The following is a 21,559-nucleotide window of genomic DNA, read 5'->3' on the forward strand; positions in this document are numbered from 1 at the left end:
GTGAGTGTGAGCGTGTTGTGGTGCGTGTACCTCAAAATGAAACACTGCGGGCGTCCTTCCTGCAGCATCATGTGGTAAGCCCTCTCTGCTGAGGAGAAGATGTGAGGAGGCAGGGAGGAGCACAGACGCCCCGTGGAGCTCAGGTACAACTGACTCACCTGTGAGAGAAAGAAAGGTAGAGTCAACAACAATCGGAGCACTATTTGAGTCACATGGACACATGTGAGAGTTTAGCAACACAAGAGGATAATGTGTTTGCTGAACATAACCTCTCCAAGCCCAAAGTGAGTGAGTAAGGAAGCTCAACTCATTGTAGTGTGTTTTCTGCAGAAAGAGTTCTGCTCTTCCAGATGTTCTTATCTGGATAGTAGTGTTTCTCATTAAGTTACAAGAAGGGATTGAGTGGTATTACAACCCCTTACCTACAAGAGAAAGTAATGTAAATGCTGCACAATGTATGCCTTAGAAGAGACTGGCTTCCCTCCATCCACTGTTATACATCTATGTGCCACACCTTCTTCCTGGAAAACCCTGAGAAGATGTGTACCAGTACTAGTTTGGAGGATGGGCTTTGGACCATCAGACCAGAAGGGGGCAGATGGCCAGCACATATATCCATCACACTCTGGCTCCTCCCTGCTCGTCCACACATCCTCTCAGTCGAGTGTGGACGCCTTGAGAGAGTCCAGATGCAGGCAGGGATGGGACAGCCAGGAGGGGGCTTGCCTTCATTCTGTCAGGGCAGGAAAGAGACGTCTCCCCTCCATCCGACCCCTCCTGGGTCCACATGGGCAAGCACGAAGCTGGCGTTTAATTTAGTCATTTCAAAATGAGCCAACCACAGCTATAAATAAAGGTGACACACACTGTTAATTGATATCACAACATTAAAACACAATTGATATGTTTAATGATGTCTTGCACAGACAGCCTGAGGTGTTGAAAAAGCCGAATAAAGTCAGTCTTTGTGTGTGCTTTTGTGTCTGTAAGCTAAATTGGATACTTCCCTTCTCCTGCAGTTGGGTGTGTGCTGTGTACCATTGACAGGAAGACTGCATTATTTATCAACTATAAGGTCCATTTCATCTGTTCATATCCTGCTTATTATGCAGCAAACATACTCTACATTATGCTTTTGAATACAAAATGCATATTCTACCAAGGGTAATACCCTGTGTTTCAAGCTGAGATCATTTTACACAGAGCTGCTTATTAAATGTTAAGAGAAAGCTTTGCATATAATGTAAGCCTTTAGTTCATTTAAAATACCTGCTTACCAAAGTGGAGTAGATGGGGAGCTCTTTGTTTGGATTGACCAGCAGGAGGATGTGTCCAATGTAAGTCTACAAAAGAGAACAAAAAAAACACACCTGTCTTAATAAATCTGTGAGGAGTTTTTTAGTGGCTGTTTTGACATGCAAACAGGCTGAAGCTGGTTTGCAATTACTGTCAGACTGCCGGGTTTTCTTTCTTTAATCTTTTAATCTATTGCAGCGACAATCTCATCCATCAAAAGAATGTGGTAATCTCAGGCCAGAGAAAGGTAAAGAAGGAACCACCGATGATAATAACCTCAGCAATAACCGTTGTCCAAAAGAGGAAAAAAACACACCATTGTGCTCTCCTGAGGTCATTCAGATAAAAATGAACCAACTCTTAATTCCTGACCCTTTTCATTAGACTGCTTGCCCTCCGTTTCTCTCAGAGCCCCAGAGGGCGTTTGAAAGGCAACACTCTTTCCCCGGGAGGACGCTACCATCCTGTATCGGGTTGCTCCATCATCAGGCCCCGGCTCAAGGTCGACGACTTGAACACACACTACGCATTTAGCTTTTGGGTGTTTTGGAGGATAGAACTTCAACACTAACTGGGGAAGGCTGAACAGGGAGTTGACTCGTTTAAAAAACGTGTCATGTCCTTCCCTAGTTCCTTGCCGATTCCCCTCAGGGGCTTGGCAGTGCACTTGTCCTCCTACATTGGCAGAAGAACGCGCCTCAAAGCCCCCCTCTGAGCCCCCTGCTGGGAACATATGGAGAAATCAACAAACTTTGTCCTCTCCCTTTTTGTCCTTCATCAAATCTCTGCTTTCTTTACCACTTTCTTGAAATGCCTTCCCAGGTGTAGGAGGGCGGAAAATGTTCATTATGTATATCAGGCTTTATTTAGGAATATCATTGCTACAAAACCGAATCCTCACTGTATCATGTGAACCTTCACGAGGAGTTTTACACAATCAGATCAGAAATACTCCTACGGCCCCATGATGGCTTCACTTTGTCCTTTTTCCCCCCTATTTTCTTCTGCCAAATTGGACTGCATCTCTAGTGCTCATTATTTGGATTTCTTCTCATTTCTCTTTCCTTCACCAGACACTCTTATTGTCCTCCCCTTATCTGCTGTCCCCCGCTGTCGGTAACTGTACTGTGTGTCGCCCATCTGGGTTTCTATAATAACACACTATTACTGCTTCTTCACAGAGCTCCACGTTGATCTGGATCCAGTCTTTACAGCGCTCAGTCGGCATGGAGAAGTATGAGACAAAATACAGTTTTAAAGGAAGGGAGAAAATGACAGGACAACAAAGGGGACCAATTGTTGGAGTTCAAGGCACTTTTCTCCGGAATGACAGTTATAGATTCATCTGCCAATCGATTTAATGGTCACAGTTGGAATTGTAACCAGTGTATGTATGTGTGTCTTTGTGAGTGCTTTAGAATTGGTTATTCAGCAGGCCAAATGAAGAGGGATTCATCCTGGGATATCTGACTAAAAATCTCAATTTTATCTCCACAGCAATGTTCAGGAGAGAAGGTACAGTGTTTGTTTTGTACTGTTTTTACTTCGGAGTACACCTGCTGCAGTGCCCATGTGTATAAAGATTCCCAGGTTGTAAACGACAAAAACTCCACTACAAATGAACCAATGTAGCTGCCCAGTTATGCCTTTGAGAGTCTGCCTGCGTTTGTATTTCTCTCTGTCCTGTGTGTGCTCTGTGTATCCTGGTTCAGTGGCACAGTGACAGTGTAGATTTTTCTTACGTAGATTTGGTCATTTCCAAATCGCTTCTGCATCTCGTAGAGCAGGCTGCTGTCGGTCAGCTCACTGAGGGACGACAGGTCGTCATTGGGAGCAGGAGGCATCAGCTTGACCTGGAGGAAAGACCAACAGGCGGCCACTAAGTTGGAGTAGGTCGCCATGAGAAATTTAAAATGTGGGACAATGGTCTTCAGTTAAATTCCGCTGACGTTGAAAGACATTGGAACACTTTATTCCTATCAAGTTTTACACCCAGTTATTTCCTTCATTTTCCAAACTGGACGAAAACCGTTTGCATCCCTTCCATCTGGCAGGAGGCTGAGGTCCATCAGGACCAAGAGCCGATGCCAAACAAACACTTTCTTCCCATCGGCAGTCGGGGCTCATTAACAGAGCCTTTGTCCTCTTGTCCTCCACTGACTGGCTCTACTCAAAACACCTTTGGACACTTTCAATAGAAACTACATTTTTTTGCCTGCGCACTTTCACGTTTTTATTCTGTATTTTATCTCTTATATTCTATTGTTAATTTCATTGTACATTATTCTTCTGTGTTCCATGTATGCACCAACCACCATGACAATATCCTTGTATGTCCAACACACCACAAATAAATGTTTCTGATTGAGAATATCTACAATGGTATTGTGACTTAAATGCATACTATTAGAGACATCTAATTCACAAACCTATTAACTAGTACAGACTTGATTACTTCCTTATCGAGTAAATGAGTCAGATTCCCACTAAAGAAATGATGGGCTGTAATGCCCTGTGCTGGTTTCTTTGGCGTGTGTAAAGCATTTCATTCATTATGAAAACACGACAGGGTAACACATTCAATACATGAACTTTCTTCTTGGGGACATTTACAATTATCCATGTGCTTACTGCCTTATTGCGTTTTATGGTGCGTGAGCTGTAAGACGACAAAGTACCTGCTCCAGTTTGCTGGCTCCAGAGCTCAGGGGGCCGTCCAGGCCGTTGTCCTGTGAGGGCTGTCGGCTCAGCGCTCCGCTGGCCTCTCTGAACATGGCGCACCTCTCCAGAAGACAGTCCCGCTTAGAGATAGAGAGACCCAAGGGGTTCCTGTGTGATAGGTGGAAATGCAAAGTGTTTGAAAAGACAGTGAGAAAATGAACAGGAGGATGAGATAAATGTAGGAGGCAGGGGGACAATATTAACGATTAAGTAACCATAAAGATAAAGATTGAGCTCATGAAAGTGTTAACCTACAAGTTCTTGACAGGAGTGTTAAGGTCGTGAGAACCACCATCATAGCGTTGGTCAGTGGAAGGTAAAGGAGTGGAGGGGTCCTTTAGTCTTTGCAGCCAGCTCTCCTCTGCATTCTGCAGCATTTCAGCAATGGGCTCACATGTGGAAATGTCTAGTGAAATTGGAAATAGTTCATCTTTTACCATTCTGTGTCATCAATAAAAAAAGAAAACATACCATTGTTAAAGGACAGAGTACATTTCACTCTCAGCACACCAACCCTCCTTCCCTCTCCGGGTGAACGAGCCTACGCTGGTATCCAAAGTGAACCCCACTGAGGATCATCCGACTGTGCTTAAGGGAAGGGGGAGATAAGGCCCCCATCTGTAATGAGGTCTAACAGGGCACTAGGGAGGAGAAGGGCTTAATCCCGTCTTCATTTAAGTACGACTGATAACCCCCTGGACTCCCATCTCTTGCTTTCTCTTGTCATGTGACCGCTTCAAGTGAGAAAGAGGGGGAATTGTCTCAGTCTCTGAGGGCTTGTCTCACATTTTTTCTGAGCCTACATGCTAGAAGGAGCAATCGATTAAAGCTGGACTGATGCAGTCAGAGGTGTGATGAAGCCATGGGAATAAATAGTCAGAGGCAGCTGTGGTATTCTGTCCCCCTGATCACTGACATTTCCATTGACTACACTGCATTCACCAGCAGCCGGGTTCAGTGGATGGTGTAAAAGTGGATTCAGGTTTGCAAAGACTTCTTGTGGATTATGGCCTGCATATACAACAGGTTGCGTTACACACATAACCCCCTCTGCATCTTGCAGGGATGTGATGGAAGCATATTTCTCCATCTTTGTGCAGAAAAACACATCATTGGGCCAGAGATGAGCCTTTTGCCTACACAAAACATTAAAATATACCGTTAAATGACCTACTCCACTTCTACACTGACAATGATTATGAAAGGATTTTTAATCTTCAATCTTTCATATGAACCCCACTCGGTACACACCGACTTGGCTAAATGGCTCCTCCGAAGCGGTGAACCGCATTGAGCTGCCCTCACTTTTTATCATCACTCTCTGAGAAAGAGCAAAAAACTGCTTACCAGGCACCTTTAATTTGAAAAGGTAGGATTCTATGGGTTTTTTTCATTTAAAATAGCATTGTAATGGTCAAAATGTGATACAATGCTATTACATATAACGTAGCATTGTAGTGGTGGAGACCATTCCTCCAATGCTAGTTGCTTTAACTGTAGTGCATACCAGTGCAGACAGAATCCTCAAAGATCTACAGTCAAACAACTTGCCCCACATTGAATTAGGGCAAATTCAGCAAACTAATCACTCAAGCCTCTTTTGATTACTACCGACACTCCATTTAATCAATGAATGACTGAATGTGTGTACGTGCACGAGGATGGTGTTTTCTTTCATTAATAAATGAAACGCACTCAGATAAGCAAAGCTCAGCAGTGACTGATTGTGACGTAACCTCAGTCACTGTGTACCCAGTGTGTTTCATATTATCACTGATTATTAATGCATTTGCAGCTGAATAAGTCAAAATCCATTTAATCCGCTTTATTGCCTCATTAACTTTTGATTGATGAAAACGCAGGACCATCCTAGCAGCAACCTTGTGTGTGTGTGTGTGTGTGTGTGTGTGTGTGTGTGTGTGTGGGGACACATGCATTTTTGAATGACTGCTTTAATGTGTTACCTGAGGGCTTGTCTTGGCTGCAGTTCAACAGAGTCGGGTTCGCTCTGTGCCTCAGGAGCTGACTAACGATGCTCGTCTGTAAGAGAAGGGGGGAAACACCCGCATCCATTTCCATTAGATCCTAAAAGCTAACATTTCTAGCGCACTATTTACTGCAGCAACATAAGAAAACGTATAGAAAAACGTTTTTTTATAAGGCTGAAGGAGATTTTCCCACATTTGCTGCTACAGTGTAGATAAATGGATCTAAATGTGGGATATACAGACCTGGAGTTCAGATGATACAAACTATGTACATATGTCACACATGACACGTCTATTCAACCGTTGTCCCTGACAGGGGAGAGCCTTCGATAATAAGCCTATCCTCCACCACATGTCAGTCACACCATGTAATGGCGGTCACCTCCGTCCTCTATTTTTCAGTCAAGGTTTTTCAGTCGGTCAGGCTCTCAATCTGACATGTTCTTCCCTCCTGCTCATCGCCACCTTTATATTCTCGCTATTAACACTCCTATTTGACTCCAGGGACTATCCGCTGTAAGGAATCCAGGATGTGTGATCGGTGAATATATGATAAAGGATAATCTTCCGTTCTTGGTAATATAGGAATAAGAGCATGACCCGGCAACTATCAATCACCGCATCTAAATTAATAAAAAGGCCCTGAACTTACTCACCAAGAACATTCTGGGAAAACAATAAACCTAAGACATTGCATACTACTTTCACTATGCTACCCAATCACCAGAATAAAACAATCTTGTTAGGCTCTGCAAACCATGGAAATATTGAATCTTAGGAGTAAGAAACAGACAGAAAAAGGTTGTTATTCCAATTAGAGCATTGAATAACACATCTTTATGTGGTTATTAACTATATTTTCTTTCGGTTTTAAGTCAACTAAGAATAAATAAAACGCCTTATCTCTTCATAAGTGTATTGTTTTATCTGCGTGTGGCCGCAGTTTAAAAAGCAAGCACACCTGGAGATTTGCAGGAAAATCAGGACACATACAACACATTTCCACTGTTGTAATTCACTTGTGCAAAGAGACTATCAAACAGCAGGAAACCAGTGTTATCCTTAACCCAGTTGGTCAACAGTTCACTGAATCAACAAGGCTTCTGGGACGCTTCAATAGAAACAAACCTACAGGATAAAAACTAAAAATTGACTTTTTAAGACATGCTCATTTAATTACCATTACAATAAAAAGCCCCTCCACTGATTTTACACCTGAAGATGAATTTATTCATCCTGTGCAGTACCACTCAGCCTGTGAAAAAACACCTGTGTAATTTTATCAGTGGTTCCAAAGTAGCAGAACTCTGTTTTACCGAAGCAGAGCACCAGGCATCGCATGCAGAACGGAAGCGGGAGACTGAGCACATTCAGCGAACAGCTGTTTGGCTGTGAGTCGTAAGAGTCTCCTCTGCCAACAGGCCGTGTCAGCTTCACCCACACCCTTTAAATATGGACAACACACACGTCAGTGGCACCACACAACCGTAACTTGTTAATCGGTCAGGAGGATGAGGAAAAGGTCGTTACATTGGTTCCGCAGGCTCAGTCAAACATCATAACTGATGCATATTCACATAGACAGTGTGGCAACCCACGGGTGCAGGCCCCCAGACATCACCTCAGAAGACTGCTCAGGAGCAGAGATCAGCACCCAGGTCAGGTGACCAAAAGGGGAGACAACGAGCGGCCCAGCTGCGGCTCATGAGGCTGATGAAGGTTGGCCACACTATAAAGGACCAACCATTCCAACAGCAAGGGGAACCAGACGTGAGCAGGAGCTGGCGTCATGCCGGGGCATTTTTTGGGACATGTGTGTTTTCTGCAGTGAGGAGACCGAAGGCCGGACAGCGGGGTTGGACCGAGTGACCTGATCCCTCAAAAGAGGAAAAACATGTTTTTGCCCTTTTCCCTTTTGTTTGTCAGTTAAAATAAACCGTACCATTTTTGGTGCAGCCAGTCGTGACTCTAAGCGAAATCATTTAGCCCATTTTGCCACAAGTCTTTTTTTGTTTTTTAAAGGCCCAAATTTATTTTAAAAACATGTCGGTTCTAGAAGATGATGATGAGATTAACATTTAAATGGTTGCTAAATTGCAGCAGCTTCCACATGTACCGTCAATCTAAAAACGGATTAATTAATCCAACCCCAACACAAAACTATTAAAAATCCTTCCCTTTAGAGAAAACACCTTGAAGAGCCTCCAATCAAAGCGAAGACACCCAGAGCCGGGGTCTTACTTATCCGTCCATGAGACAGGGAGGTTTAATTAGCTGCAGTGATGGGGTCATGAATCTTCTTAAAGGGTCAGTGTCGTGCGTATGCCACGCTGCAGATGGGGATCGTAGGGTTCAACAGTCCAGCTCACGTTACCATTCAAGTGTTTCCAGCCAAGAGTTTGCTTCCTATAAGCGGAGCCCGTTCTTGGTGGACCAGTTGGTTTCATCCATTTACATATCTTGAAGCCATGACATGTCACTGTCAGTTTAAGGGAACCGTGAGAGGAAATGAGTGTTCGGACAGCTCAGGGAGTAGTTGGTATGCACGAGGCAAAGCACTGGCACCAGGAAAGAGTCGACAGCTGAGGTGATTTAGCACTGCAAGGGAAACTAATCGATTCTGCAATCCTCTGGAATGCCACTCTCAAGTCGGAAGCACTCACATCTCACACACACGCACACACACGAAAAATTTTGTTATTCCAATTAGAGGATTGAATATCACATCTTTATGTAGTTGTTAACAATTTTTTGGTCGGTTTTAAGTCAAATCCGAATAAATAAAACTCCTTTGCAGTGTGGGGAAATGTGTTTTTGTGCTGGATGAAACAGAGCGACTCTAAATACTGAATTCATATTCTTCCTTTTTTCTAGCAGCATAAGCACAGAGCTGAGAGATCTAATCAAATATCCAGTTGGGTCAGCAAGATCTGAATGTGTTCACTTCCCTTCTTTCATAGTTGGACCCCTTCCAAAGCAGATCTCATCGCGCCAACGAACCTCCACCCCATTTTGAAATCAATCTCCTCTCTGAGAGACCATTAAACTGCTAATCTAAAATGCTGTAACAAATGCATGTGCAGTACACAGCTCAGCGCCAGCAGTTTGACTGCTACTAATCAATATGCCCAAAAAGAGCAGCTTATCAGAGCGTGTACAGAGTAACTAGAGGCAACTTCCTCAGAGGAAGTACTCCTCAATCAATAACTTCCTTGTTATTTCTTTTATCTATTCATTCAATTGATGACCACAATCATATTGGATCAATGCAGCTAGATGAGTAGAAATTAGGAGAGTACTTCATTAATGTCAATGACCTTGTGATATCTTGTGAGAGCGCCTCAGAGTTACCTGTCCATATTTAGCAGCCAGGTGGAGAGGGGTCCAGAAATGGTTGTCGGCTGGATGAGGGTCAGCTCCACTCTCCAACAACACAGACACCACCTCTGTATAACCGCTGGCACATGCTATGTGCAGCTTCAGAGACAGAGGAAACAAAGATGAGCACAAGCTACCGTATCTCATTAAATCAGAGGTGAAGAAACAGAATAAACTACGACATGGGGGGGTGGGGGTCAATGCACGGACACACACACACACACACACACGTGAATGTGCTCACCAGCGTGACGCCGTCGTCGTTGGGCAAGTTGAGGCCTCCCCCGGTGGCCACCAGCTGTCTGACATCAGCGAGCATGGTGCTGGCGCTCTGCATCTTCATTGTGTGCCCAGATGACACGTCCACCCCTGAAACACACAAAAACAATTGAGACGCTGCTCAGGGAGGTTATTGGTTACAAGTAGTTTGACATTTTGAAGACGTCTGGCATGTGCGTTAGAATTAAAGCTGGAATCCCATGAAACAAAAGATAAAACAGCGAGCTGGGCTCCGTCTAAAGGAGACTGGCCTACGCAGCGGTTCTGACACTTTACATTTAAAGATTCTTTGAGGATTTGGCGTGGTGTCATCACGGCGCTCTCCGATAGCGGCTGAATTCCAGCACAACCTCAGTTCACAACTTACGGGAAGCTGTGTATACAGAACAACACAGGGAACATCTGGCTGAAATTAAAGCCAAATAAAGTGATTGCCAAAAGTGATCCTGATTAGGGTTATTCTTATTTCCATAAGCAATCTGAAGTCATCCAAGTAATAAAGAGCAAGGCTGCAGTAGCCGTCTCTCAGGCTGACACAGCCGAGCATCTATCCAAAACTAATGATAAATCAAAGCCAAAGGGCGAGTAGTTTTTTGATACATGCTCATGGGAACATTACCCCAACAGAAGAAAATTCCTATTCTCTAAAAGGCCAATGGCTGCTTGGTGAATTCCAGTATTACATGAAAAATAAATTACATGCACGCGACAACAAGAAACAGAATTCCCTTTTCTTTTTCCCCACAAACCTGATGGGGATAGAGCGAGTACAGCCAAGTTGCTATAGCAACACAGTATGAGTAAGAGTGTGGTTCACGGCGGCAAAGCCCAGCGTGATAAAGAGGTGGCTGAGGAGGAGTATCGGGGGGGGGGGGGGCACAGGAGGGGGAGTTCACCACAGGGGCTGCCTCTCCAAATTTTAGTCAGCCTGTGCACGTGTGTGTGCGTGTAAGGTGGTATTGACTTTGATTTGTTAGCTGTCTGTGTAGAGTCTTGAATTTCTCATATGAACTCGAGGCCAATGGGAGAAGGATGAGGGAAGACCCTCCATCAGTCTAAATCTGTGTCTAGCTTTGTCAGCATGATGTCCGCTCCGCTTTCTCCACCCATCTTTCGGTGCTGGCACTTTTCCCTTTCTCTCCCGCTGCCACTCAATGTCTGAGCCTTCATGTGTGCTTCCACCTCTCCTGTGCTTTCATCTCCGTTATGTGCAGCTGTGTTGTGTCTTGTGTTGACCTTCTCCGTTCCCCGTGGGAGACAAGTGTCCAAATTGTAATCCACCATCATTGGGCCTGTGGGTGTACTTCTCCTTCAAAACACACCCACACACGCGCGCAACGAACACTTCCCGTTTTAACTGCTGGTGTGTCATATAATAACCATTCATGCCACCCCTATGACTCTTTGGCAAAGAAATAGACATTGAGTAAGCTTAATTTCATTCCTTCTGTGGAAACATGTAAATGAGCCCGTGTTGCATTGATTCACACTTTTAACGGAGCCCTTGTTACGTGGAAAGTTAAACGTTAACATCCTCCCCCCCCCCATGGAGCAGTGCAGAACAAATGAGGTGCGCAGAGCTTTTACCTTTTTCCTCCAGGTGTTTTCGGAGAATAAAGCCGGTCTCGGTTCCTTCGGAGGCGTAGTCCAGAGGAAGGTTTCCGTTGACGTCCTGCAGCAGAACATTAGCCCCCGTCTTCCACGCGCAGACGGAAGCATAGGAGGGACGGAAAAAAGAAAATTAGTTTTAGCCGGGGGTCATTCATCAGACTTGAAATCGCTGACGTGGGCACAATTACCGTGGCTTCCCAGAGGCGTACACCTGAGCAGAACCACGGAGACATTAACAGACAATACAGTGGATTAAAGAAGTCATTAAATAACTGCCGGGGGAGGGGGGCCGAGGAAGCATGTCTGCGGGTGTAGACTTCAGATTATTGTGTATTTACTTAACAAAGACCCCGCCAAAGCAGTCTGTTTTAACACGAGATAACATGGAAGCCCCCCCCGGGATCCTTTAATGACCGTTACTCCAACGGCACAGTCCCTGGTCACAATGAGACAAACGATGAGATGCTTCCCTCCGGAGGAACTCAACTACACTTATTAATTGTGAAAATGTTGCCACATTTTACTAGTAAATGTGTACACGACTTAACTTCAGTCCTTTTCATTTGTATCATCCCCGGTGGGGCTGGCTACTAAAAGTGACGTCCATCCTTTCAAGAGCAGATGGTCAGCATTCAGCCATAAATTGCATCCTGTTATCTAAATTAGCCGTAAATGACAAGCGGGTGTAACGATGGAAGCTGGACCAGGTCTGATAACAGCGACCAGGGACTCCAAGAGAGGATCCTTACTGAATATTTACAGCTAATAGAAATCTAAGAGCCGAGTTGAAGCGCGGCAAAGAGATTTATGACCCAGTCCTTATGTAGACAGAAAGAAACGGGAGGAAGAGCGCTGAAAATGCGAGGAAGGAGCCGGCCGACATGAGAACAGTTAACTGAGAGGACGGCGAGCCTGAAACCATCTGTGCAACCACGCAATTAGTCATTTATTCCTAAGCAAACAATGTTTTCTCTTTAGAGCATTTTGAAGGGATACAAAAGGAGATGAAGAGCAGTTACAGCGTGACAATGTGGTCAATTCCGGTTATCAGGTTAATTGTGCACCAATGTGTCATCTAGTGGGGGCTCTTTTTGCTCACTTAACAAAGGGAATTAATTAACTCTCAGCTGCCGCTTGGTGACTATTCATGAGAAATGAAGAAACCTTATCGCGACGGGATGCACAGCTTGAACAGCAAATGATGAGATGAGTCAGGGAGACGATGCGCGTGTTATGATGCCCCTTCTACTTCCTCCATCAATATTCTTACAGATTTGTACTTTGATTTGCCCCCAAACAGTCATCAACTTCCACATAAACCTGAAGGCTCCACTGAGGGTGCCTGTCTTAAAAATGTGTGTGTGTGCTATAGCTGTGCACAATTAACTAGCAAACCGCCACAAACAGCAGTCATTTATCGCAACACACACACAAAATGCCTTAAACCAGCAGAGATTACGGAGACGGACGCATGGCGCGCGTTGACCATTGATCCAAAGACATTAATCATGTGTCACAGCTAACGAGATAAGTGCTGGCAGTTATAAATGAGTGGGCGCTAACAAGTTGACTTCTGACCCCGACGCGCTCCCAAGCCACGATATGATGAATCCACCTCGGACGTCCCGGGGACGGGAATCTGTTCATTCTGCGCTGCACGTGGGTTTTAATGGCAGCTGTTACATCCAGCCACTGCCACAGAATCAATATCAACTAGCACATATGCGCTGAAAGTGTCCCCTCGGGAAGTCGCGCTGCCCGTCACGTCACAGCCTGGCGGATTTCATCCCAAATATGGGTCCCCAAGCAATCTGGTTTTATTTTTAAAAAGGTCACATGTCATGCTTATATGCAGGGTGATACTGGAGTTGCAGATAGAGGTTTTTACAAGAGCATTGTACTGCGTTGTAATGAGTCTGAATGTGACATCTCCAAAAATTGACTGAGGTGGGTTGATTCACAGTTTGGGGGTCAGAAGGCTTCCAATGGGGTTATGACACGTCTCCTTAAAATCTAAAAATACATATTTTAATCTCCTAAATCAGAGGTGTATAATCCTTTCACTTTTTTCCATAGGTTTTAAATTTGCAATCCAGTGACCAGGAACCTTTACACCAAAAATATGTTACAAAGAAATGTACCGAGATGCAATTATTGTTCTCCTGTGATTGCAAGAAACATCTGCTCTGCTGTGATGCGCCTTGCTGCAGCGTTGTGTTGTAAATCTTCTAAAGTATTTTTGTTGATCGTGGTGCAGATACTAATGTTGTGATGATTCTATGCCCTGCAGACCACTCTAAAACTAAATGCTTCGTGGCAACATTCAATATTTACTCACAACGTCGTCACAATCCATACATTTAGTAGATAGCGTGCCACAGTTGCTTGTTTCATTTTAGAAAAGGGAGGGTTATATTTTCAGCAAAAAACTAAACTAGTGTGAACTGCAGCCGTGGGGCTGCTTGTTAACCGTTTGACTTCAAAGCACTCAGAGCTCAGAAGTTTTAAATTTGTCATTTTCCAGCATGGAAAGTGGGTCACTTCAAGAACTGTAACCCGGTTAGGTTTTAAACTTTGAGATGAGAAATGCCACTTTGGGACATAACCAGTCTACAGGCATCAAGTTATTGCATTACTACGTCTCCCCCGGCACAGGTTTACACACAGAAAGAGTATTTCACAGGGGAGCTACAATATAACAAAGAAGAAAAAGAACACAAATAAAGTACATCAATTGAAGTGCTTTGGAGGGAAGCAGTTGTTGAAGTTGTTCAGGAGTCCATACTTTCAGTATGCAATTAAGTCCAATTATCTAATCACTTAGCAAATCTTTTCAGTTCAGACTTTTACAAAGAACCAAATTAGGACGACATAATTGAGCCGCATAAGATGTAAAACTTGATAAGCATCCAGCAGGTTGCGGCTTTGAAGTTAAGATGTTACACGTGAAGATCAAGGCCCTCACTAACGCTTGTGTATGAGCCAAGTCTAACTAAGCTGGACTCGACATAAGAGACAATTCACCCGGTCTCTAAATGGACATTTAATTCTGAGTCTCTCAGAATGACCAACATCAGCCGGAGCGTTGGAGCTCGGACTGGGTTTGGCAATGTGCTGGGAATCAGACAGTTTAGAAATGGCTTGGTGCTTCTCCTGCCGTTTGGAAGCAGGAGATAAGAGACAAGAACATTACTGCCAGACACAGAGCAACAATGCCGCCCCGCCCCCATCCCCCTGCCCACAAGCCCGGTAACATCTGTCCGCAAAACAATATCTGCTTCTCGATGAAGGAACTGTAGACAAAAATAATAATCAAGGACGGAGGCAGAGGACAAGGGGATGGGGACAAGATAGAGAAGTGGGACCACATCCATATTAGGAGCAGTACTCCTTCCTGGGAGATAACGCTGCCAGTCAAGTAGAATTCTATTTCTCATTAGATGTAAACTTGTTATATTGGGAGGGAAGATCTGCATCTTACAGCTCTGATACGGCTGCAGCTTGCAGTGGAGCGGAACGACAGGCAGGGTTCGGTGTCGAAATGAATGCAAATTAATTAATGAAGCTTTGTCTTTACCCAGAGACACAGAGACTAGTTGTTACAGTTCTGTGGAAAAATTGACCTAATTTAGCTGAAACCGTTTGGGTCATCGCGGTGTATGGGAGACATTTAGTTACTTCCTTGCAGCACTACGACTCTCCTCTCTCCTGGTATTTCCCATCATGAGGGCATAACTCACTGCATAAATTGCATTTTCCGTATCCATGTCACACCATGCTCGATGATATAGGCAGCCGGCATCAATCTTTGCTTCGAGGGAATTCCAATGCCTGCAAACATGCAAATGCACAACACACACACAAGCCAGTCATGGCAGGCAGAGTATTTCTCTCTGCACATCCTTTCCCTGGCAGCTCTTCAAACAGATCTATTCCTCTCAGGAACGTCTCTTTCCCGCCCCACACACAGGCAGCAATCACTCAACACCCAATCAGCAGAACCAGGCTGTATTGGACCGCACTGCAGCCGTTTACCCTCCGTGGGTCCAATCAACGCCAGCAGAACAGCCAACGAGTAGACAGGGTGTGCAGGTCCTCCCCTGCAGCTGGCCCCGCTCTCGTTCTGGACCTAATCGGTACAACCGCAGCTCTCGTCAACAGAGACGCGTTAAGAAGTAGGGAAACCTCCTCCAGAGTGGCTTCTTTCTTTTTGATATCGTGCTAATGCACAAATTCTGAATATTCTCATTTTCAATGGAGCAGCCGGCGTTCAATCCCTAACCACGCGCTTCACTTTCTGGATGACTAATGGGAACACAGCCACTGGTCCAGAGCTGATTTGAAACCTGAAGTTAGCAATCCAACCCAAAACACTGAACTACAAATTGTGTGAGCATGCATGCGAGACCGTGTGTGTTCTTTTTGTCACCTCCCCCACCCCCCCCAAGCAATATGCCACAGGTTGATGTTTGCATGCTTGGTTCTCACCAGCAGCAGCAGCAGCACCACGTCTGCATGGTCACACACACACGCTACATGCAGGGCGGTCCACAGGTCTTCGTCCTGCAGGTCGACGTTCAGGCCACGCTCAATCAGAAGTTCCGCAGCAAACACGTTGCCATGGCGAGCACACTGAGGAATGCAACCACAACAGATCCCTTATAATTACTTTTCGGAAATGTGCTCTACTCATGTGTACATTGAGTGAGAAATTGTGTCAATGGTACTGGGAAAAGGGTATTTTTGTACAACAATGTTACATAGGCCTACTAGGGTTATAAATGCACCAGCTAAAGGACATGTAATAATGTATTAATATGATAAAAAGGGATGGACAACAGCTGATGAGACTGAGGACATCACCCTGTTTTTGCTGCAACATTTTATTTTTTCACAATTTTTTTTATCAACTTGAAAGAGAATGTCTCCATATGAAAAGGGGCAGTGTAGTTACTGGAAGGCTGCATACACACTTTGTGCAGAGAGATTGATTCTTCTAAAATATTACAAAAAAACAGGAGCAAATGTTTAAACCAAACAAAAACATTCTCTACCTTTGCATAATATAAGTGTGTTAGCAGTTAGTTTAATTTGGGATCTAGTGCAAGGTATGAATGGAAGTCAGTATAACGGTATAATACTGTGGGCCTCACCAGGTGTAGCAGGGATCCCCCAGAGGAAGTGGGAGCGTTGAGATCTGCTCCTTCCTTCAAGAGCCGCAACACTGCAACACAACAAACATCCAAAACGTTAACGCCTGCTGTACGTGAAGACACACCGGGTGCTGAGGGCCAATAGCGAAGACGTATAAACACATTGATCAGTAGGAGTCACTGGTAAAACCAACGTGTTGCTTGTCCTCGCCATGTCGGTGTGGATCAGTGTTAAAACTTGTGCGTGTTTACCAGCTCCTGGGTCACAACGCCTTTGGGTTACACGCATTCACATCGCAGACTGTAAGCTTGAGCGAGTCTCTCGACGCACTCGGCACACTGACACGCGTCGACTGAAGACAACACTGAGCACCGCAAACAGGTTCACGCAGTCGGCCGTGAACACACGCCAAGGCCGTCTGGGTCTGAGAAAGGGTCACAGTGATTTTACTTTACCACTCATGAGTTATTTATTCAACATGTTCCAAGAGAGGAGAGACAGGAGGGACAAACAGAGAGAGCATGACAGATAAATAGAGCAGGGTGGACAAACAAGAAAGGGGGGCCTGTGCGCTGTGGTTTGGACATTGAAAATTTGACCCGACACTGACAGCACTAGACGGATACTGACTAAACCCTGGAAGACCTTCTCCCAGCAGAGTAGCCACCAGTGTCACGCAATCCCACCACACACACAAACCCACACCAGGAGTTTGTGAGCAAAGAAAATGGCTGGTAGGATGGTAACCATGGTAATAAACCTGCTGACCCCTATGAGGTCTTTTCACTTAAAAGGGTCATTCTGAAGACCGGCATGCTTAAATAACCGCCCGCATAAAACCTTGCACACAGATACAAATATACGAGTGGTTTTTAAAAAAGTGGATGCTGGCAATAATCGGAATGTACTGAGACTACTGATGAATATGTGATCACTCATTCGTTGTCATAATGTATACAAAAGGTAACAATAACTGAAGGTTATATACATAACATTATAGAATCAATGCAATACAACTAAATTGTTGCCCCAAATAAATTGCATATCTTACAAACACACACACTCTGATCCTTTGAATGTTTAATTATTGTCGTAAGCTTGAGCACAACAATGTTTCTTCGGTACATCTGGGTAAAACTAATAAAGAGCATCTCTTCAAGAAATATATGTTTGTTGAACTGGGTTGAAGCCGTTTGGAAAGTGCTGTTTAAACATTATGATTCCACAGCACCAAACTGCTGCCTCTGAAATACGTGTGTAACAGTTCAGTTTGTATACAGACAGCTCTGCCTTTTCATACCCAAACCCATCTAGTATGTTATTGTGTGAAGTCTGATCATTACAGAACTATTTATTAATTATTTTAGTAAATAATGTGTTCTTCTGAGAAATGTAAAATCACACCTGCTCATCACCACCATGTTGAGTGATGAATGAATCAATAGATCTATATCCTCATTAAATGTGAGGGCATGCGGTTCTCTGTATTTATATTTTATATGAAACAATGTAGTAGGTTTGGTTTTCATGCATTTTGTCTGAGCAACTGACCCAAATAACAAAAATCATTTGATTGAAGGAAAGCTTGGAACTTGTGGTATTCTGATTCAAGATATTGTCAATAGTCCCTTCTGTCTGTTGACTAATCATTTTGAAAGCACATGGAGACACACCATTGGGCCAAACACCGTGTGCACAGACATCTCCCCACTCTTCTAATGGCCTTCAGTGCTTAATGGCCTTTAAATGGAGAAACAGGCTGGCTAACCTTTCAGTCAATCAGCACAATTATCTCCTGTATCCGCAATCTACTGTTGGGGCTCAGACTGTAAACCCTCAATTAAGGCTAATCTAGCACTGAAGTTCTTACCAGGGAATAGATAATGAGCCATCAAACCATAGATCATAGGGCTGCGTTTTAGCAAATGTGAAGCAGCGTTTTTTTTTTTTTTTAAGGAAGTGCGGTATCACGTGATTCGCTTTCTTGCAAAAATAAACTATTGATGAGTGCAAGTGGTCTGGAAAAGTGTCTTGAATCTGAAACTCCAATCCATTAGAGCCTGTTCATCTTAGTATTTGATACAAGCGTTTCAGGGCACATTATTTCATCTGATTAAAGAGAGCTCAAATGGTAAGGAGCTCAGTGTTGACCCTCAAGCAGTTGAGGAAACTCCATTCCCACTCCTGAGATTTTAACCAGGCTGCCTGTCAAGTGGCAGGTCAAGTACCAGGATGAATACAAATCATGATTGCCTTCAAGCTCTCAAGCAGCTGAATATCAAAACCAATCTGACAAGCATATGGGATTTCTGCAGTTAAATAAAAGGTTGTCATGTGGTCGTTTCATACCATGCAGAGTAAACAAGGCCTAATTATACAATCAGGGAAGCAGAGGTGTGTATAGGAGGCTACTGACTAAGGAATGGGGAGCAAAGCAAAGTTGGGTGTCATTTCATGGAAAATTGCAAAACAGCTGTGGGAGAAGTATGTGGAGTTTCCATGGCAACTAGATAGGAACTGGTAGCATAGTGGGACAAGAGAAACAAGCGGATTAGAGATAGAAACCTAAGAAATATACAGATTGATCGGCATGTAACAAGTCAAACTGCATTATTAAAGAAAGCCTCAAAACCGCTGCAGTCAGTTTGGGTTTGTGCATCGCGGGTCTTCTCTCCTCTTCTAACAATTACAAAGTATGTACCCTTTCAAGTGAAAAAATACTGCCATTCTCTAGCGAAAAGGTTGATGCAAAGAAACAATGACAAACGTCCACATCAAGCCGCGTCAGTGACAACGCCATATACATGAAATGCTTCATGGACAACATTCAGTGTAATATGGATACCTGCATAAATGCTTATCTAGTTATTGATCTCCAATAATGATCCATAAAACAGCTTATATTTGCTCCAATTTTCTTTGTACTGATCTGACCTGTGATCCAATCAGTGTGTCTTATCCGCGATACGATCTGAACCGTGACTTTTATCATCCGTTGCATTAATTTAATAAAACCCCTTGTAATAAATCATGCACAATGTGCCATTTAGACCTACAGCATCACTCCTTGGCACACTCTTGACTCAAATGCCTCAAAAGAAATAATGCTCTTGTTGGCCTTTAATAACAGTCACAGCCACAAGAGGCCCCGTCGCACTTCACTGGCCTATGTTTCTGAAATGAGCTGTAACAAGGTTTCACTCTTTAAGAAAAAAGGTATCTGTCTAGTTTTCCAATAATGCTTTAACTTTAAATGCAAATCATTGTTCTCTGGTCTACTTGTTCAGAAATGAGACTATTTTATGGAATGCAAGTCTGAAAGCATGCCATACAGCCACTGCTCATCAGCAGGTCAGTATGCATTCTCACAAGATACCATATGGGTATTCTAAGGAGTACTCTGCAACAAACATTTATGAAATGTTCACTCACAACATGGAAATAGCCTCCATGATTAACATGATGGGAGACAAAGCCCTTCTATTTTTCATGCTCTCGTGATGTTGATTGGATCGGTCCCACGGACCCACCTCATTGGGTTCCCGGTAAAATCAATTTGATGTCATCATTGTGGTCATGATGTTCATGTTGTATAGAAATCTAAAAAAATAATAAATAATAAATTAAAGTCCAGCATAGAGAAATAAGGTGTTTTCTTTTTACTTCCATTTTTTTTTATTCCAAGTGCAGCATCAGTTAAAATAGGGTGTTTCTCCTGAAAGCGAGAGATAGAGATGTTATGGCCTCTTTTAAATGTTAATACATCAGACATATTAAAAAGATTGACTGATGAGTCATTAAGTGAACCAATGGATGCAGAGTTTAACACCATTGCCAGGAGAAAGGTTGAAATATGCTGCCAGATGACAGTTCATAAGGATCCCTACTGTATCAGAGAGTCTTGTTTCAAATTGGATGCCAGTAAAAGATGTCATGACATCTTTCTCTACCTCCTGTGTGGGCCTCGGCCCCGTTCTGTCAAAAACATGACAAGTGTTGGCAAGCCTTTAATCCTAGCACGCACCATGGCAGAGAAATATGACAACATTCTTACACCATCACCTATATTCCTCCATCATTTACATCCATTACATTAACACAAGTTTAGAGAATACTATTTCCTTTGATAGGCGCACAGCATAACAAAAAATACTGCTAACTATACACATGCTATACTGCTGACTAAGGAGAGATATGGGCATAATCCCCTTTTTGCAGAATTTATCTGAATTAAGAGGTATTTCATGGTCTCAATTCAACAGGACGAAGCCCATTTAAAAACTACCAGAATATACGCTGCTCTGTTAAGACGCTTTGCTGGAGGCTGAACATTTTAAAACACTCAACATGGCGCAATATATTTTTCATATTATAGAAATGGTGCGTCAAGTTAATGAATTGTGTCTAAAGCAGCTGCTCCAGAAGAGACAGAGGTATTAGCTCTAAACTATTACATCCTACTTGCTTGACTTTCTGGCTATGGGGAACTGAGTCTGAGTCTCTGCGGATCCACACTTAGGGATTAATACATTCGGGTGAAATTACCAGTTGGACACGTATTCGCTAACATGATTAAAGCGTTGGAAAACTGAAACACAAAACTAAAGTAATGTCAGATGACACTACATTCTCTTAAATACTAAGATACTAGAGCAGACGTGTGGCCTACTAGATGAGGTTTTGGCATTTAGCAATGGATACATGCTATATTGGTGTTTTACATTAATACCAGAGGGTTTTCAAACCATCCACGTGGCATTACAAACACTTCCAAGATGTCCACTTTGGGCTTCACCTCATCTTAGATTTACCCGAATGACTGCTCACCGTTCTTCAGTGTTAACAAATGATTTATCCCCTTGTGTTTTGCAAGGAATTGTCAATTCAATAAAGAACCAAAGAGAGCAAAGTGTCCTATTTAACATCTTTATGCTTTAGAATGGGGAAGACATAATAAAAATAGACTGCTGGTTTCATGGCTACAAAGAAACAGCTGCTGCTGTTCCACATGGGCTTTGTTCTGATCAAGTTTCAAGATTGTTTTGGAAAAAGCAATTTCACCAAATGTCAAAATGCAAGTGAGCCAGATGTTTGCATACGACAGATGCAAGGAATGCTGGATGGGGAGAAAA

General features: G+C 43.5%; 1 protein-coding gene across 6 annotated transcripts in view; it reads right to left on the reverse strand.

The window, feature by feature from the left end:
* Positions 1 to 21,559, reverse strand: part of myo16 (myosin XVI) — a 74,897-nt gene that overhangs the window by 34,069 nt on the left and 19,269 nt on the right. For all 6 annotated transcript variants that reach the window (XR_005121515.2, XM_037488060.2, XM_062564794.1 and 3 more), the window contains 11 exons: positions 16,427 to 16,497; positions 15,762 to 15,905; positions 11,250 to 11,358; positions 9,628 to 9,752; positions 9,357 to 9,482; positions 5,982 to 6,057; positions 4,273 to 4,423; positions 3,975 to 4,125; positions 3,039 to 3,149; positions 1,278 to 1,343; positions 31 to 158 (listed from right to left, as the gene is read on the reverse strand). Coding sequence is in view for 5 of the 6 variants with exons in the window: in XM_037488060.2 (XP_037343957.2) it covers positions 31 to 158; positions 1,278 to 1,343; positions 3,039 to 3,149; positions 3,975 to 4,125; positions 4,273 to 4,423; positions 5,982 to 6,057; positions 9,357 to 9,482; positions 9,628 to 9,752; positions 11,250 to 11,358; positions 15,762 to 15,905; positions 16,427 to 16,497 (1,258 nt within the window). In the remaining variant the exon portion in view is untranslated. The remainder of the gene's footprint in view (positions 1 to 30; positions 159 to 1,277; positions 1,344 to 3,038; positions 3,150 to 3,974; positions 4,126 to 4,272; positions 4,424 to 5,981; positions 6,058 to 9,356; positions 9,483 to 9,627; positions 9,753 to 11,249; positions 11,359 to 15,761; positions 15,906 to 16,426; positions 16,498 to 21,559) is intronic.

The sequence above is a fragment of the Pungitius pungitius genome, chromosome 10, assembly GCF_949316345.1.
Source record: "Pungitius pungitius chromosome 10, fPunPun2.1, whole genome shotgun sequence".
NCBI classification, from domain to species: Eukaryota; Metazoa; Chordata; class Actinopteri; order Perciformes; family Gasterosteidae; genus Pungitius; species Pungitius pungitius.